This window comes from Oncorhynchus masou, chromosome 30 (assembly GCF_036934945.1).
Source record: "Oncorhynchus masou masou isolate Uvic2021 chromosome 30, UVic_Omas_1.1, whole genome shotgun sequence".
NCBI lineage: Eukaryota > Metazoa > Chordata > Actinopteri > Salmoniformes > Salmonidae > Oncorhynchus > Oncorhynchus masou.
Window position 1 is genome coordinate 49,411,912 of NC_088241.1, and position 20,517 is coordinate 49,432,428.

Genomic DNA, 20,517 nt, shown 5'->3' on the forward strand with positions numbered 1-20,517 from the left:
AATGAGTTTCCATGGCCGAGCAACCGCATACAAGACTATGATCACCATGCGCAATGCCAAATGTCAACTGGAGTGGTGTAAAGCTCGCTGGAGTGATGAATCACGCTTTGCCATCTGGCTGTCCAACGGACAAATCGAGGTTTGGTGGATGCCAGGCGAATACTACCTGCCTGAATGCATAGTGCCAATTATAAAGTTTGGTGGAGGAGGAATAATGGTCTGGGGATGTTTTACATGGTTCAGGTTAGGCCCCTTACTTCCAGTGAAGGGGAAACATTTTAACGCTACAGCATACCATGACATTCCAGACAATTCTTTGCTTCCAAGTTTGTGGCAACATGTTGGGGAACACCTTTTTCTATTTCAGCATGACGATGCCCCCTGCACAAAGCGAGGTCCATTCAGAAATGGTTTGTCGAGATCGGTGTGGAAGAACTTGACTGGCCTGTACAGAGTCCTGACCTCATCCCCAGTGGCAGTTCCAGCTTGTATGGCCTCCTGGGCGACCCCCCACAGCCCCCGCCCCAACAAAAAAAGCACCATTATGCATTAACTAATTTTTATTCAGACATTTGGAACAACATAAATAGATAATCAAAACATTTAAAACATATATATATATATATAAAATAAGACTAATAAATATCAAAAAGATGTAACAAAGACAAATTGAAACAAATTGTGGTATATAAATTCAAATAAAAAAGAGAATCAAATTATTATGCTATTACCCTATTGCTAACAAAAAACACACAACTAAATTGCACAAATTCCATATCACACATCGATAACACTTATAAAGAAGAGAACCTGATTATTGCACTTCAAACAGGAAACACAAACTAAATTGCACACCTAACTGCATTACTAAATGCATTAGTACTGTACAAAATTAGAGGTGTGCTATTTGATAGTTTCCCTCGCTCTCCCTACTTCTGGCTTCCAGTGGGGAGACCTGAGGTCAAACTACCCCCGCCCCCCTCCGCATCTCGTACTTCTGAGTGGGAGACCTTCCCAGACAGTAGCCTGCCTAGCTCACAAACTAGAATCAGGGCGCCCACTCTGACAAGGTTAATTGACCCACAGTCCCACATGGTGAAATTTATATCATTGACGTGACATGCAAATGAGCGATAGAAAACCAATTGCGCAAATGTCAACATTCAGAATATTTTTTTGGGTGCGGGCGCCCCATGCCACCCCCGGCAAGATGCTGCCCATGTCACCTCTGCTTAAATCCGCCACATGTCAACCCCATCGAACACCTTTAGGATGAATTGGAACACCAACTGTGAGCCAGGCCTAATCGCCCAACATCAGTACCCGACCTCACTAATGCTCTTGTGGCTGAATGGAAACAAGTTCCCGCAGCAATGTTCCAACATCTAGTGGAAAAAGCCTTCCCAGAAGAGTGGAGGCTGTTATAGCAGCAAATGAGGGACCAACTCCATATTAATACTCATGATGTTGAAATTAGATGTTTGACGAGCAGTTGTCCACATACTTTTGGTCATGTAGTGTGTGTGTGTAATGTAATGTGTGTATATATATATATATATATATATATATATATATATATATATATATATAGTACGAGTCAATTTGGACACACCTATCATTCAAGGGTTTTTCTTTATTTTTACCATTTTCTACATTGTAGAATAATAGTGAAGACATCAGAACTATGAAATAACAATGTAAAATATTGTAAAAATAAAGAAAAACCCTTGAATGAGTACGTGTATCAACTTTTGACTGGTACTGTATATTGACTTTTTCCACATTTTGTTACGTTACAGCTTACGTTACAGCCTTACAGCCTTCAATTCTAAAATTGATTAAATAAAAACATTTCCTCAGCGATCTACACACAATACTCCATAATGACAAAGCCAAAATGAGTTTTTAGAAATGTTTGCAAATTTATAAAAATAAATAAATTAAATACCTTATTTACATAAGTATTCAAGACCTTTGCTATGATACTCAAAATTGAGCACAGATGCATCCTGTTTCCATTGATCATCCTTGAGATGTTTCTACAACTTGATTGGAGTCAACCTGTGGTAAATTCAATTGATTGGACATGATTTATAAAGGCACACACCTGTCTATATAAGGTCCCACAGTTGACAGTGCATGTCAGAGCAAAAACCAAGCCATGAGGTCGAAGGAATTGTCCGTAGAGCTTCGAGACAGGATTGTGTCGAGGCACAGATCTGGGGAAGGATACCAAAAATGTCTGCAGCATTGAAGGTTCCCAAGAGACACAGTGGCCTCCATCATTCTAAAATGGAAGACGTTTAGAACCACCAAGACTCTTTATAGACCTTTCTGCCCAGCCAAACTGGGGGAGGTGACCAAGAACCTGATGGTCATTCTGACAGAGCTCTAGAGTTCCTCTGTGGAGATGGGAGAACCTTCCAGAAGGACAACCATCTCTGCAGCACTCCACCAATCAGGCCTCTATGGTAGTGTCCAGACGGAAACCACTCCTCAGTAAAAGGCACATCACAGCCCTTTTGGAGTTTGCCAAAAGGCACCTAAGAAACAAGATTCTCTGGTCTAATGAAACCAAGATCGAATGTTTTGGCCTAAATGCCAAGCGTCATGTCTAGAAAAAACCTGGCACATCCCTACGATGAGGTATGGTGGCGGTAGCATCATGCTGGGGGATGTTATTCAGCGCAGGGACTAGGAGACTAGTCAGGATCAAGGCAAAGATTAATAGAGCGAAGGACAGAGAGATCCTTGATGAAAACCTGCTCCAGAGACTTCACTGGGGTGAAGGTTCACCTTCCAACAAGATAATGACCGGGACAATGCAGGTGTGGCTTCGGGACAAGTCTCTGAATGTCCTTGAGTGGCCCAGCCAGAGCCTGTACTTGAACCCGATCGAACATCTCTGGAGAGTCCTGAAAATATAATTATATATATATATATATATATATATATTAGATCCGGAAATGGACATGATTCAGTCAGTGACACATATTGAATCGTTTTATTTTTCCCATAATTGAGTGCATATGTAAACAACCATACAAACACCTCCTTTTTCATTTCGTAATTAAAACAAACTATAGTTAAACCTTTTTTTTACAAGCACGCATATTTAAGTTGAAACATTGGAACTCTCAGTGTTTTAATGTGTTTCTGAAAATAACGAGACTGAAAGTAAGAACTCACCCAACCCAAGAAAATAGAAATGTGTACATCAGTATATAAGTTAACAATGACTCGTTGGCAGAACAGTTCTCTTGCAGAGGACATTTCATTCTCTTTGGACCAGCCCACTTCAAGGTCAAACTAAAGGTCAAATAAAAAAATGCTCAGTCACCATTTCAAGGAATTCACCATTCAGAGAAATGTTTGGGGTTGTTTTTATACCACTGAAAGACTGAAGTAGTCTACTGTATCTCCTCTTCCTTCTCACCAGAGGGACATATGAGTTTAAAGATGTCTATTCAGAACCAGGTCATCAATGATCCTAGTTAAATAACAATGCCTAGTTAAATACAGGTAAAAAAAAACAACAACAATAGCATCAGTTCAGGTGTAATTACTCTGTCACTACAATTAACTAATGATTGGGGGGAGGGGGCGGTAATCATTTGCTAATTAGTGACAGTGAAAAAGTATTGATTGTATGATGTCTCAATAGATCGAAAATGAGTGTACAAATTGTGGAGAGGCAGGGGGAGTATACAGTATATAGCTCTAGTAAGAGTCAGTCAACTCCAGACCGACAGACTTTTTGAAAATGTTTTTTTAGGAGTGTTTGGCATGCAGTTCAGTCGTGGGCAAAATCGCCTTTGACATTTGAACGACTTTTTGATTGATATTGACATATCAAAGCAGAGAAACTGCCATGTTCTGCAGAGGTTGTAAAAACACTGACTGCATTTTAAAGGCAAAACACAACATTAGCTACAAAACATCTGTTTAGGTCTATGCATGCAGTCTTCAATTTAGTCAAAACATCATGACGTAACAAATGTAATTCCAATTGACCAAACCTTCTCAAATGTCAAAATAAACCATTTGGGAAAATGTTAGACGAATGCTGCTTTTAAACCAAGGTTATTCTACCACGCTAGGCCATAGATACCTGAATGTCCAGCGTCAAGATCCATATGGTCTCTGCCTGTTTGAGAATGCTTGTGTGGATCCAAAAGAAACCCTATCAAAACCCTGGTCACATGTGAGTTATAGGGATCCATATCCCTCGTGACAGGTGAGTTATAGTGCTGCATAACCCTCGTGACAGGTGAGTTATAGTGCTGCATAAACCTCGTGACAGGTGAGTTATAGGGATCCATAACCCTCGTGACAGGTGAGTTATAGTGCTGCATAACCCTCGTGACAGGTGAGTTATAGTGCTGCATAACCTTCGTGACAGGTGAGTTATAGTGCTGCATAACCCTCGTGACAGGTGAGTTATAGTGCTGCATAACCCTCGTGACAGGTGAGTTATAGTGCTGCATAACCCTCGTGACAGGTGAGTTATAGTGCTGCATAACCCTCGTGACAGGTGAGTTATAGTGCTGCATAACCCTCGTGACAGGTGAGTTATAGTGCTGCATAACCCTCGTGACAGATGAGTTATAGTGCTGCATAACCCTCGTGACAGGTGAGTTATAGTGCTGCATAATCCTCGTGACAGGTGAGTTCTAGTGCTGCATAACCCTCGTGACAGGTGAGTTATAGTGCTGCATAACCCTCGTGACAGGTGAGTTATAGTGCTGCATAACCCTCGTGACAGGTGAGTTATAGTGCTGCATAACCCTCGTGACAGGTGAGTTATAGTGCTGCATAACCCTCGTGACAGGTGAGTTATAGTGCTGCATAACCCTTGTGACAGGTGAGTTATAGTGCTGCATAACCCTCGTGACAGGTGAGTTATAGTGCTGCATAACCCTCGTGATAGGTGAGTTATAGTGCTGCATAACCCTCAGGACAGGTGAGTTATAGTGCTGCATAACCCTCGTGACAGGTGAGTTATAGTGCTGCATAACCCTCGTGACAGGTGAGTTATAGTGCTGCATAACCCTCGTGACAGGTGAGTTATAGTGCTGCATAACCCTCGTGACAGGTGAGTTATAGTGCTGCATAACCCTCGTGACAGCTGCATACTGAATTCTGAGAGGCCATGTTCCATATCTCTACCTCGAGGCGACAAGACACACACTTTGTTTTAGAAATCATACACACACACACACACACATCCCTCTGTGTCTCCCGGTTCTCCAGACATCACAGTGGATCCCAGGGGAGAGCAATCCATTACCGAGCTACTTTCTTTTGAAGAGGAAAACATCTCCAACTGAAAGCTGGATTCAGGCTTCTTTCTGTCAACCCCATCATATTGTAGGCCTCTTGAACCTGATCACAGTCAATATACAGCAGCCATGGTCAATTGATTGATTATAAATGTGTGTTATATGTATTGAGCCGCTGATATGATCAGTTTGTCTTTTTGGAAATGGAAAGGACAAATCAGAATCATAAAAAAAGCCTCAGCCATCATGTTAAGAAGGTGGCATACAAGGCAAGGTTTATGACTCCAGTCTTTAGCATCTTTACGATTTTAGTAGACAGAAACCCACATTGTCTGCACCGCACTGACAATTCAGTGCCTCAGATCGTCTAAAAAATAGGTTACCCTTCTCAAATGTGAATTTGTAGTTCTTTTGGACAGCGAAGCGAGATGAAAAGCATCAGTAGTAGGTGTTGTTTCGCTGTCATCTCGCCCAGCTAACCTACTTCCTGGGACTCTTCAAGCTCCCTGTAGTCTCTTCATCAGCAGGAACACAAAAATACATTTTTGTCACAACAGTCAACTTTGTCTTGCCAGAAACTCATGAATATTCATCGACAAATGAAGACTTCTGAAAGGTGTCGCAGACAAACAGAAAACGTCCTGTTGAAGCCTCTGGGGACATGGAGGAAATAGGTAGAACTTTCAGAAGATGATCCACCCTGTTAAACTTGTATGGAAAAGAAGTAGCCTGGATACCAGTCTGTTTCTGTGCTCTTGCAAAGACCTTGTGGAATTGTCATGACAGCAATGTTGCCTAAAGCACAACAGATGTGGGACCAGGCTAGAAAAATCTAACATTATACTTTCAATATTCAATATTTAAAGTCTGTTAAATGTCCTGATTATATGAAATCATGTGGTATTGTGGCATTGCACTTACCAGGGGGACGAAAGTGCAGTTGTACCATTTCAATCAAGCTCCCGACTGGCGCCGCGGTCTAAGACACTGCATCTCAGCGCTAGAGGCTGTATCACAACCGGCCGTGATTGGGAGTCCCATGGGGTAGCGCACAATAGGCCAAGCGCCGTCCGGGTTTGGCCGGTGTAGGCCATCATTGTAAATATAATGTTTTCTTAACTGTGCCTATTTAAATGACGGTTAAATATTTTTTTTTAAATCGAGCCTCATTTTGCCACAGTAGGAGAATACATCTTGAATTTGAAAATGTTGCTAAATGAATGCAATTGCAAGGGTTGATAAAAGGTAAAACATACTCTTCACACTATTTCAAAGCATCCAGGACACACTTCAGATGGCACATCCATAAAGGGGTTAATTACTCATATGCACAGTGTAAGGCTAATGACAAAGGTCAGGTGACTGTGTGTGTTTGTGGGCTGCTGCAACTCAAACGGGAGATTTGTGAAGAATTGAGAATCGAATCTGGGCACCATTTGTTTTTCTCAGACTGTTTGATTACACAAACATTAAGACCCCACCACACCCAAACCCTTAAGTATCGACTGTTATGAAATGCTCAAAATAAACCAGGAAAACATCTTTGCACAAAGAGAAGTACAATAAACTTTATCCCCCCTTTTCACCTTTTTTTCAATAGCAGACACAGCACAAACTTAAATACAAAAGCAAAATTGATCTGGCACTGTGAACAGTTGGCATTTGTCGAAACAAAACAAAAACACTGGGGGGAAATAATCATTTAGTTGCGTCAGTCAACGTCTTTCCAAAAAGAGGAGCCTCATTGGCAGTCACATGATCACACAGCAGTAGTAATATTAGTACCAATCGGTGCTTGGTTGAAGTTGTAGTAGCAGTAGCAGGTAAAATAGTCCTAGTAACATTCTCCCAACGTATACACGATGTCCGGGAGAACCATTCCCAAGTCTGATTGTAACCAACCTATAAAGTGCTTTCTCAAAGAAAAAATATCATCATTATCATCATCATGTTGATCTTTCACAATAATCAGTATATGAATTAGGATAACATTATGTATAACAAAGAACAAAACGAGAGAAGGAAAAAAAAGGATTGGGGATAAAAAAGTCAGTTCAGGCGTTAGCCTTCCTCCTCGAATCCTCCTCTCCGACGTTTCACTTCTTGAAAGGCGTCAGTCTGCCGATGTTTTGCCAGAAGGTGGTTGCCTTGCGTTTGGGCTCAGCCAGCATGAAGACCTGCTGCTGGGGTACGGTGCTGGGCAGAGACGGGTGCTTCTGACGCAGCAGGAAGTCATAGTAGGGCCGGGTCACCGCTGGGGGAGAGGAGAACAGAGCGGGGTTAGTAATCATGGCATCCAGAATCAAATCTGCTACTAAATGTTTTACGTGGTAATGTTATGGCTGTGACGAGAGAGACGAGGGGTTATACATATCTATAGAGAGACTAGGGGTTATACACATCTATAGAGAGACTAGGGGTTATACATATCCATAGAGAGACTAGGGGTTATACATATCTATAGAGAGACTAGGGGTTATACATATCCATAGAGAGACTAGGGGTTATATATATCTATAGAGAGACTAGGGGTTATACATATCCATAGAGAGACTAGGGGTTATACATATCCATAGAGAGACTAGGGGTTATACATATCTATAGAGAGACTAGGGGTTATATATATCCATAGAGAGACTAGGGGTTATACATATCTATAGAGAGACTAGGGGTTATACATATCCATAGAGAGACTAGGGGTTATACATATCCATAGAGAGACTAGGGGTTATATATATCTATAGAGAGACTAGGGGTTATATATATCCATAGGGTGACAAGGGGTTATACATATCTATAGAGAGACTAGGGGTTATACATATCCATAGAGAGACTAGGGGTTATACATATCCATAGAGAGACTAGGGGTTATACATATCTATAGAGAGACTAGGGGTTATATATATCCATAGAGAGACTAGGGGTTATACATATCTATAGAGAGACTAGGGGTTATACATATCCATAGAGAGACTAGGGGTTATACATATCCATAGAGAGACTAGGGGTTATACATATCCATAGAGAGACTAGGGGTTATACATATCTATAGAGAGACTAGGGGTTATATATATCCATAGGGTGACAAGGGGTTATACATATCTATAGAGAGACTAGGGGTTATATATATCCATAGAGAGAGACTAGGGGTTATACATATCCATAGAGAGACTAGGGTTATATATATATCTATAGAGAGACTAGGGGTTATACATATCCATAGAGAGACTAGGGGTTATACATATCTATAGAGAGACTAGGGGTTATACATATCCATAGAGAGACTAGGGGTTATACATATCCATAGAGAGAGACTAGGGGTTATACATATCTATAGAGAGACTAGGGGTTATATATATCCATAGAGAGACTAGGGGTTATACATATCTATAGAGAGACTAGGGGTTATATATATCCATAGAGAGAGACTAGGGGTTATACATATCCATAGAGAGACTAGGGGTTATATATATCCATAGAGAGAGACTAGGGGTTATACATATCCATAGAGAGACTAGGGGTTATATATATCTATAGAGAGACAAGGAGTTATACATATCCATAGAGAGACTAGGGGTTATACATATCCATAGAGAGACTATGGGTAATACATATCTATAGAGAGACTAGGGGTTATACATATCCATAGAGAGACTAGGGGTTATACATATCTATAGGGAGACTAGGGGTTATACATATCTATAGAGAGACTAGGGGTTATACATATCCATAGAGAGACTAGGGGTTATACATATCTATAGAGAGACTAGGGGTTATACATATCCATAGGGAGACTAGGGGTTATATATATCCATAGAGAGACTAGGGGTTATACATATCTATAGAGAGACTAGGAGTTATACATATCTATAGAGAGACTAGGGGTTATACATATAAAGGGAGACTAGGGGTTATGCATATCTATAGAGAGACTAGGGGTTATACATATCTATAGAGTGACTAGGGGTTATACATATCCATAGAGAGACTAGGGGTTATACATATCTATAGAGAGACTAGGGGTTATATATATCCATAGGGTGACAAGGGGTTATACATATCTATAGAGAGACTAGGGGTTATATATATCCATAGAGAGACTAGGGGTTATACATATCCATAGAGAGACTAGGGGTTATATATATCCATAGGGAGACTAGGGGTTATATATATCCATAGAGAGACTAGGGTTATACATATCTATAGAGAGACTAGGAGTTATACATATCCATAGAGAGACTAGGGGTTATATATATCCATAGGGAGACTATGGGTTATATATATCCATAGAGAGACTAGGGTTATACATATCTATAGAGAGACTAGGGGTTATACATATCTATAGAGAGACTAGGGGTAATACATATCCATAGAGAGACTAGGGGTTATACATATCTATAGAGTGACTAGGGGTTATACATATCTATAGAGAGACTAGGGGTTATACATATCCATAGAGAGACTAGGGGTTATACATATCTATAGAGAGACTAGGAGTTATACATATCCATAGAGAGACTAGGGGTTATACATATCTATAGAGAGACTAGGGGTTATACATATCTATAGAGAGACTAGGGGTTATACATATCCATAGAGAGACTAGGGGTTATACATATCTATAGAGAGACTAGGGGTTATACATATCCATAGAGAGACTAGGGGTTATACATATCCATAGAGAGACTAGGAGTTATACATATCTATAGAGAGACTAGGAGTTATACATATCTATAGAGAGACTAGGGGTTATACATATCTATAGGGAGACTAGGGGTTATACATATCTATAGAGAGACTAGGGGTTATACATATCTATAGAGAGACTAGGGGTTATACATATCTATAGAGAGACTAGGGGTTATACATATCCATAGAGAGACTAGGAGTTATACATATCCATAGAGAGACTAGGAGTTATACATATCTATAGAGAGACTAGGAGTTATACATATCTATAGAGTGACTAGGGGTTATACATATCTATAGAGAGACTAGGGGTTATACATATCCATAGAGAGACTAGGGGTTATACATATCTATAGAGAGACTAGGGGTTATACATATCTATAGAGAGACTAGGGGTTATACATATCCATAGAGAGACTAGGGGTTATACATATCCATAGAGAGACTAGGGGTTATACATATCTATAGAGTGACTAGGGGTTATACATATCTATAGAGAGACTAGGGGTTATACATATCCATAGAGAGACTAGGGTTATACATATCTATAGAGAGACTAGGGGTTATACATATCTATAGAGAGACTAGGGGTTATATATATCTATAGAGAGACTAGGGGTTATACATATCTATAGAGAGACTAGGGGTTATATATATCCATAGAGAGACTAGGGGTTATACATATCCATAGAGAGACTAGGGGTTATACATATCCATAGAGAGACTAGGGGTTATATATATCCATAGGGAGACTAGGGGTTATATATATCCATAGAGAGACTAGGGGTTATACATATCCATAGAGAGACTAGGGGTTATACATATCCATAGAGAGACTAGGGGTTATATATATCCATAGGGAGACTAGGGGTTATATATATCCATAGAGAGAGACTAGGGGTTATACATATCTATAGAGAGACTAGGGGTTATACATATCTATAGAGAGACTAGGGGTTATACATATCTATAGAGAGACTAGGGGTTATATATATCCATAGGGATACTAGGGGTTATATATATCCATAGAGAGAGACTAGGGGTTATACATATCTATAGAGAGACTAGGGGTTATACATATCTATAGAGAGACTAGGGGTTATACATATCTATAGAGAGACTAGGGGTTATATATATCCATAGAGAGACTAGGGGTTATACATATCTATAGAGAGACTAGGGGTTATATATATCCATTGAGAGACTAGGGGTTATACATATCCATAGAGTGACTAGGGGTTATACATATCTATAGAGAGACTAGGGGTTATATATATCCATAGAGAGACTAGGGGTTATACATATCCATAGAGAGACTAGGGGTTATATATATCTATAGAGTGACTAGGGGTTATACATATCTATAGAGAGACTAGGGGTTATATATATCCATAGAGAGACTAGGGGTTATACATATCTATAGAGAGACTAGGGGTTATATATATCCATAGAGAGAGACTAGGGGTTATACATATCTATAGAGAGACTAGGGGTTATACATATCTATAGAGAGACTAGGGGTTATACATATCTATAGAGAGACTAGGGGTTATATATATCCATAGGGATACTAGGGGTTATATATATCCATAGAGAGAGACTAGGGGTTATACATATCTATAGAGAGACTAGGGGTTATACATATCTATAGAGAGACTAGGGGTTATACATATCTATAGAGAGACTAGGGGTTATATATATCCATAGAGAGACTAGGGGTTATACATATCTATAGAGAGACTAGGGGTTATATATATCCATTGAGAGACTAGGGGTTATACATATCCATAGAGTGACTAGGGGTTATACATATCTATAGAGAGACTAGGGGTTATATATATCCATAGAGAGACTAGGGGTTATACATATCCATAGAGAGACTAGGGGTTATATATATCTATAGAGTGACTAGGGGTTATACATATCTATAGAGAGACTAGGGGTTATATATATCCATAGAGAGACTAGGGGTTATACATATCCATAGAGAGACTAGGGGTTATACATATCTATAGAGTGACTAGGGGTTATACATATCTATAGAGAGACTAGGGGTTATATATATCCATAGAGAGACTAGGGGTTATACATATCTATAGAGAGACTAGGGGTTATATATATCCATAGGGAGACTAGGGGTTATACATATCCATAGAGAGACTAGGGGTTATACATATCCATAGGGAGACTAGGGGTTATACATATCCATAGAGAGACTAGGGGTTATACATATCCATAGAGAGACTAGGGGTTATACATATCTATAGAGAGACTAGGGGTTATATATATCCATAGAGAGACTAGGGGTTATACATATCTATAGAGAGACTAGGGGTTATATATATCCATAGGGAGACTAGGGGTTATACATATCCATAGAGAGACTAGGGGTTATACATATCCATAGGGAGACTAGGGGTTATACATATCCATAGAGAGACTAGGGGTTATACATATCCATAGAGAGACTAGGGTTATACATATCTATAGAGTGACTAGGGGTTATACATATCTATAGAGAGACTAGGGGTTATATATATCCATAGAGAGACTAGGGGTTATACATATCCATAGAGAGACTAGGGGTTATACATATCTATAGAGAGACTAGGGGTTATACATATCCATAGGGAGACTAGGGGTTATACATATCCATAGAGAGACTAGGGGTTATACATATCTATAGAGAGACTAGGGGTTATACATATCTATAGAGAGACTAGGGGTTATACATATCCATAGAGAGACTAGGGGTTATACATATCTATAGAGAGACTAGGGGTTATACATATCCATAGAGAGACTAGGGGTTATACATATCCATAGAGAGACTAGGAGTTATACATATCTATAGAGAGACTAGGAGTTATACATATCTATAGAGAGACTAGGGTTATACATATCTATAGGGAGACTAGGGGTTATACATATCTATAGAGAGACTAGGGGTTATACATATCTATAGAGAGACTAGGGGTTATACATATCTATAGAGAGACTAGGGGTTATACATATCCATAGAGAGACTAGGAGTTTTACATATCCATAGAGAGACTAGGAGTTATACATATCTATAGAGAGACTAGGAGTTATACATATCTATAGAGTGACTAGGGGTTATACATATCTATAGAGAGACTAGGGGTTATACATATCCATAGAGAGACTAGGGGTTATACATATCTATAGAGAGACTAGGGGTTATACATATCTATAGAGAGACTAGGGGTTATACATATCCATAGAGAGACTAGGGGTTATACATATCCATAGAGAGACTAGGGGTTATACATATCTATAGAGTGACTAGGGGTTATACATATCTATAGAGAGACTAGGGGTTATACATATCCATAGAGAGACTAGGGGTTATACATATCTATAGAGAGACTAGGGGTTATACATATCTATAGAGAGACTAGGGGTTATATATATCTATAGAGAGACTAGGGGTTATACATATCCATAGGGAGACTAGGGGTTATACATATCTATAGAGAGACTAGGGGTTATATATATCCATACAGAGACTAGGGGTTATACATATCCATAGAGAGACTAGGGGTTATACATATCCATAGAGAGACTAGGGGTTATATATATCCATAGGGAGACTAGGGGTTATATATATCCATAGAGAGACTAGGGGTTATACATATCCATAGAGAGACTAGGGGTTATACATATCTATAGAGAGACTAGGGGTTATATATATCCATAGAGAGACTAGGGGTTATACATATCCATAGAGAGACTAGGGGTTATACATATCTATAGAGAGACTAGGGGTTATACATATCTATAGAGAGACTAGGGGTTATACATATAAAGGGAGACTAGGGGTTATGCATATCTATAGAGAGACTAGGGGTTATACATATCTATAGAGTGACTAGGGGTTATACATATCCATAGAGAGACTAGGGGTTATACATATCTATAGAGAGACTAGGGGTTATATATATCCATAGGGTGACAAGGGGTTATACATATCTATAGAGAGACTAGGGGTTATATATATCCATAGAGAGACTAGGGGTTATACATATCCATAGAGAGACTAGGGGTTATATATATCCATAGGGAGACTAGGGGTTATATATATCCATAGAGAGACTAGGGGTTATACATATCTATAGAGAGACTAGGAGTTATACATATCCATAGAGAGACTAGGGGTTATATATATCCATAGGGAGACTATGGGTTATATATATCCATAGAGAGACTAGGGGTTATACATATCTATAGAGAGACTAGGGGTTATACATATCTATAGAGAGACTAGGGGTAATACATATCCATAGAGAGACTAGGGGTTATACATATCTATAGAGTGACTAGGGGTTATACATATCTATAGAGAGACTAGGGGTTATACATATCCATAGAGAGACTAGGGGTTATACATATCTATAGAGAGACTAGGAGTTATACATATCCATAGAGAGACTAGGGGTTATACATATCTATAGAGAGACTAGGGGTTATACATATCTATAGAGAGACTAGGGTTATACATATCCATAGAGAGACTAGGGGTTATACATATCTATAGAGAGACTAGGGGTTATACATATCCATAGAGAGACTAGGGGTTATACATATCCATAGAGAGACTAGGAGTTATACATATCTATAGAGAGACTAGGAGTTATACATATCTATAGAGAGACTAGGGGTTATACATATCTATAGGGAGACTAGGGGTTATACATATCTATAGAGAGACTAGGGGTTATACATATCTATAGAGAGACTAGGGGTTATACATATCTATAGAGAGACTAGGGGTTATACATATCCATAGAGAGACTAGGAGTTATACATATCCATAGAGAGACTAGGAGTTATACATATCTATAGAGAGACTAGGAGTTATACATATCTATAGAGTGACTAGGGGTTATACATATCTATAGAGAGACTAGGGGTTATACATATCCATAGAGAGACTAGGGGTTATACATATCTATAGAGAGACTAGGGGTTATACATATCTATAGAGAGACTAGGGGTTATACATATCCATAGAGAGACTAGGGGTTATACATATCCATAGAGAGACTAGGGGTTATACATATCTATAGAGTGACTAGGGGTTATACATATCTATAGAGAGACTAGGGGTTATACATATCCATAGAGAGACTAGGGGTTATACATATCTATAGAGAGACTAGGGGTTATACATATCTATAGAGAGACTAGGGGTTATATATATCTATAGAGAGACTAGGGGTTATACATATCTATAGAGAGACTAGGGGTTATATATATCCATAGAGAGACTAGGGGTTATACATATCCATAGAGAGACTAGGGGTTATACATATCCATAGAGAGACTAGGGGTTATATATATCCATAGGGAGACTAGGGGTTATATATATCCATAGAGAGACTAGGGGTTATACATATCCATAGAGAGACTAGGGTTATACATATCCATAGAGAGACTAGGGGTTATATATATCCATAGGGAGACTAGGGGTTATATATATCCATAGAGAGAGACTAGGGGTTATACATATCTATAGAGAGACTAGGGGTTATACATATCTATAGAGAGACTAGGGGTTATACATATCTATAGAGAGACTAGGGGTTATATATATCCATAGGGATACTAGGGGTTATATATATCCATAGAGAGAGACTAGGGGTTATACATATCTATAGAGAGACTAGGGGTTATACATATCTATAGAGAGACTAGGGGTTATACATATCTATAGAGAGACTAGGGGTTATATATATCCATAGAGAGACTAGGGGTTATACATATCTATAGAGAGACTAGGGGTTATATATATCCATTGAGAGACTAGGGGTTATACATATCCATAGAGTGACTAGGGGTTATACATATCTATAGAGAGACTAGGGGTTATATATATCCATAGAGAGACTAGGGGTTATACATATCCATAGAGAGACTAGGGGTTATATATATCTATAGAGTGACTAGGGGTTATACATATCTATAGAGAGACTAGGGGTTATATATATCCATAGAGAGACTAGGGGTTATACATATCTATAGAGAGACTAGGGGTTATATATATCCATAGAGAGAGACTAGGGGTTATACATATCTATAGAGAGACTAGGGGTTATACATATCTATAGAGAGACTAGGGGTTATACATATCTATAGAGAGACTAGGGGTTATATATATCCATAGGGATACTAGGGGTTATATATATCCATAGAGAGAGACTAGGGGTTATACATATCTATAGAGAGACTAGGGTTATACATATCTATAGAGAGACTAGGGGTTATACATATCTATAGAGAGACTAGGGGTTATATATATCCATAGAGAGACTAGGGGTTATACATATCTATAGAGAGACTAGGGGTTATATATATCCATTGAGAGACTAGGGTTATACATATCCATAGAGTGACTAGGGGTTATACATATCTATAGAGAGACTAGGGGTTATATATATCCATAGAGAGACTAGGGGTTATACATATCCATAGAGAGACTAGGGTTATATATATCTATAGAGTGACTAGGGGTTATACATATCTATAGAGAGACTAGGGTTATATATATCCATAGAGAGACTAGGGTTATACATATCCATAGAGAGACTAGGGGTTATACATATCTATAGAGTGACTAGGGGTTATACATATCTATAGAGAGACTAGGGGTTATATATATCCATAGAGAGACTAGGGGTTATACATATCTATAGAGAGACTAGGGGTTATATATATCCATAGGGAGACTAGGGGTTATACATATCCATAGAGAGACTAGGGGTTATACATATCCATAGGGAGACTAGGGGTTATACATATCCATAGAGAGACTAGGGGTTATACATATCCATAGAGAGACTAGGGGTTATACATATCTATAGAGAGACTAGGGGTTATATATATCCATAGAGAGACTAGGGGTTATACATATCTATAGAGAGACTAGGGGTTATATATATCCATAGGGAGACTAGGGGTTATACATATCCATAGAGAGACTAGGGGTTATACATATCCATAGGGAGACTAGGGGTTATACATATCCATAGAGAGACTAGGGGTTATACATATCCATAGAGAGACTAGGGGTTATACATATCTATAGAGTGACTAGGGGTTATACATATCTATAGAGAGACTAGGGGTTATATATATCCATAGAGAGACTAGGGGTTATACATATCCATAGAGAGACTAGGGGTTATACATATCTATAGAGAGTCTAGGGGTTATACATATCCATAGGGAGACTAGGGGTTATACATATCCATAGAGAGACTAGGGGTTATACATATCTATAGAGAGACTAGGGTTATACATATCTATAGAGAGACTAGGGGTTATACATATCCATAGAGAGACTAGGGGTTATACATATCTATAGAGAGACTAGGGGTTATACATATCCATAGAGAGACTAGGGGTTATACATATCAATAGATAGACTAGGAGTTATACATATCTATAGAGAGACTAGGAGTTATACATATCTATAGAGAGACTAGGGGTTATACATATCTATAGGGAGACTAGGGTTATACATATCTATAGAGAGACTAGGGGTTATACATATCTATAGAGAGACTAGGGGTTATACATATCTATAGAGAGACTAGGGGTTATACATATCCATAGAGAGACTAGGAGTTTTACATATCCATAGAGAGACTAGGAGTTATACATATCTATAGAGAGACTAGGAGTTATACATATCTATAGAGTGACTAGGGGTTATACATATCTATAGAGAGACTAGGGGTTATACATATCCATAGAGAGACTAGGGGTTATACATATCTATAGAGAGACTAGGGTTATACATATCTATAGAGAGACTAGGGTTTATACATATCCATAGAGAGACTAGGGGTTATACATATCCATAGAGAGACTAGGGGTTATACATATCTATAGAGTGACTAGGGGTTATACATATCTATAGAGAGACTAGGGGTTATACATATCCATAGAGAGACTAGGGGTTATACATATCTATAGAGAGACTAGGGGTTATACATATCTATAGAGAGACTAGGGGTTATATATATCTATAGAGAGACTAGGGGTTATACATATCCATAGGGAGACTAGGGGTTATACATATCTATAGAGAGACTAGGGGTTATATATATCCATACAGAGACTAGGGGTTATACATATCCATAGAGAGACTAGGGGTTATACATATCCATAGAGAGACTAGGGGTTATATATATCCATAGGGAGACTAGGGGTTATATATATCCATAGAGAGACTAGGGGTTATACATATCCATAGAGAGACTAGGGGTTATACATATCTATAGAGAGACTAGGGGTTATATATATCCATAGAGAGACTAGGGGTTATACATATCCATAGAGAGACTAGGGGTTATACATATCTATAGAGAGACTAGGGGTTATACATATCTATAGAGAGACTAGGGGTTATACATATCCATAGAGAGACTAGGGGTTATACATATCCATAGAGAGACTAGGGGTTATACATATCCATAGAGAGACTAGGGGTTATATATATCCATAGGGAGACTAGGGGTTATATATATCCATAGAGAGAGACTAGGGGTTATACATATCTATAGAGAGACTAGGGGTTATACATATCTATAGAGAGACTAGGGGTTATACATATCTATAGAGAGACTAGGGGTTATATATATCCATAGGGATACTAGGGGTTATATATATCCATAGAGAGAGACTAGGGGTTATACATATCTATAGAGAGACTAGGGGTTATACATATCTATAGAGAGACTAGGGGTTATACATATCTATAGAGAGACTAGGGGTTATATATATCCATAGAGAGACTAGGGGTTATACATATCTATAGAGAGACTAGGGGTTATATATATCCATTGAGAGACTAGGGGTTATACATATCCATAGAGTGACTAGGGGTTATACATATCTATAGAGAGACTAGGGGTTATATATATCCATAGAGAGACTAGGGGTTATACATATCCATAGAGAGACTAGGGGTTATATATATCTATAGAGTGACTAGGGGTTATACATATCTATAGAGAGACTAGGGGTTATATATATCCATAGAGAGACTAGGGGTTATACATATCTATAGAGAGACTAGGGGTTATACATATCTATAGAGAGACTAGGGGTTATACATATCTATAGAGAGACTAGGGGTTATATATATCCATAGGGATACTAGGGGTTATATATATCCATAGAGAGAGACTAGGGGTTATACATATCTATAGAGAGACTAGGGGTTATACATATCTATAGAGAGACTAGGGGTTATACATATCTATAGAGAGACTAGGGGTTATATATATCCATAGAGAGACTAGGGGTTATACATATCTATAGAGAGACTAGGGGTTATATATATCCATTGAGAGACTAGGGGTTATACATATCCATAGAGTGACTAGGGGTTATACATATCTATAGAGAGACTAGGGGTTATATATATCCATAGAGAGACTAGGGGTTATACATATCCATAGAGAGACTAGGGGTTATATATATCTATAGAGTGACTAGGGGTTATACATATCTATAGAGAGACTAGGGGTTATATATATCCATAGAGAGACTAGGGGTTATACATATCCATAGAGAGACTAGGGGTTATACATATCTATAGAGTGACTAGGGGTTATACATATCTATAGAGAGACTAGGGGTTATATATATCCATAGAGAGACTAGGGGTTATACATATCTATAGAGAGACTAGGGGTTATATATATCCATAGGGAGACTAGGGGTTATACATATCCATAGAGAGACTAGGGGTTATACATATCCATAGGGAGACTAGGGGTTATACATATCCATAGAGAGACTAGGGGTTATACATATCCATAGAGAGACTAGGGGTTATACATATCTATAGAGAGACTAGGGGTTATATATATCCATAGAGAGACTAGGGGTTATACATATCTATAGAGAGACTAGGGGTTATATATATCCATAGGGAGACTAGGGGTTATACATATCCATAGAGAGACTAGGGGTTATACATATCCATAGGGAGACTAGGGGTTATACATATCCATAGAGAGACTAGGGGTTATACATATCCATAGAGAGACTAGGGGTTATACATATCTATAGAGTGACTAGGGGTTATACATATCTATAGAGAGACTAGGGGTTATATATATCCATAGAGAGACTAGGGGTTATACATATCCATAGAGAGACTAGGGGTTATACATATCTATAGAGAGTCTAGGGGTTATACATATCCATAGGGAGACTAGGGGTTATACATATCCATAGAGAGACTAGGAGTTATACATATCTATAGAGAGACTAGGAGTTATACATATCTATAGAGTGACTAGGGGTTATACATATCTATAGAGAGACTAGGGGTTATACATATCCATAGAGAGACTAGGGGTTATACATATCTATAGAGAGACTAGGGGTTATACATATCTATAGAGAGACTAGGGGTTATACATATCCATAGAGAGACTAGGGGTTATACATATCCATAGAGAGACTAGGGGTTATACATATCTATAGAGTGACTAGGGGTTATACA

The 20,517-nt window shown here is 38.6% G+C and overlaps 1 protein-coding gene across 3 annotated transcripts in view; it reads right to left on the reverse strand.

The window, feature by feature from the left end:
* Positions 1-6,824: 6,824 nt before the first annotated feature.
* LOC135522705 (rho guanine nucleotide exchange factor 4-like) overlaps positions 6,825-20,517 on the reverse strand; it is a 92,628-nt gene continuing 78,935 nt past the window's right edge. For all 3 annotated transcript variants that reach the window (XM_064949223.1, XM_064949222.1, XM_064949224.1), the window contains one exon: positions 6,825-7,536. In XM_064949223.1, coding sequence (XP_064805295.1) covers positions 7,379-7,536 — 158 coding nt within the window. In that variant the 3' untranslated portion in view covers positions 6,825-7,378. The remainder of the gene's footprint in view (positions 7,537-20,517) is intronic.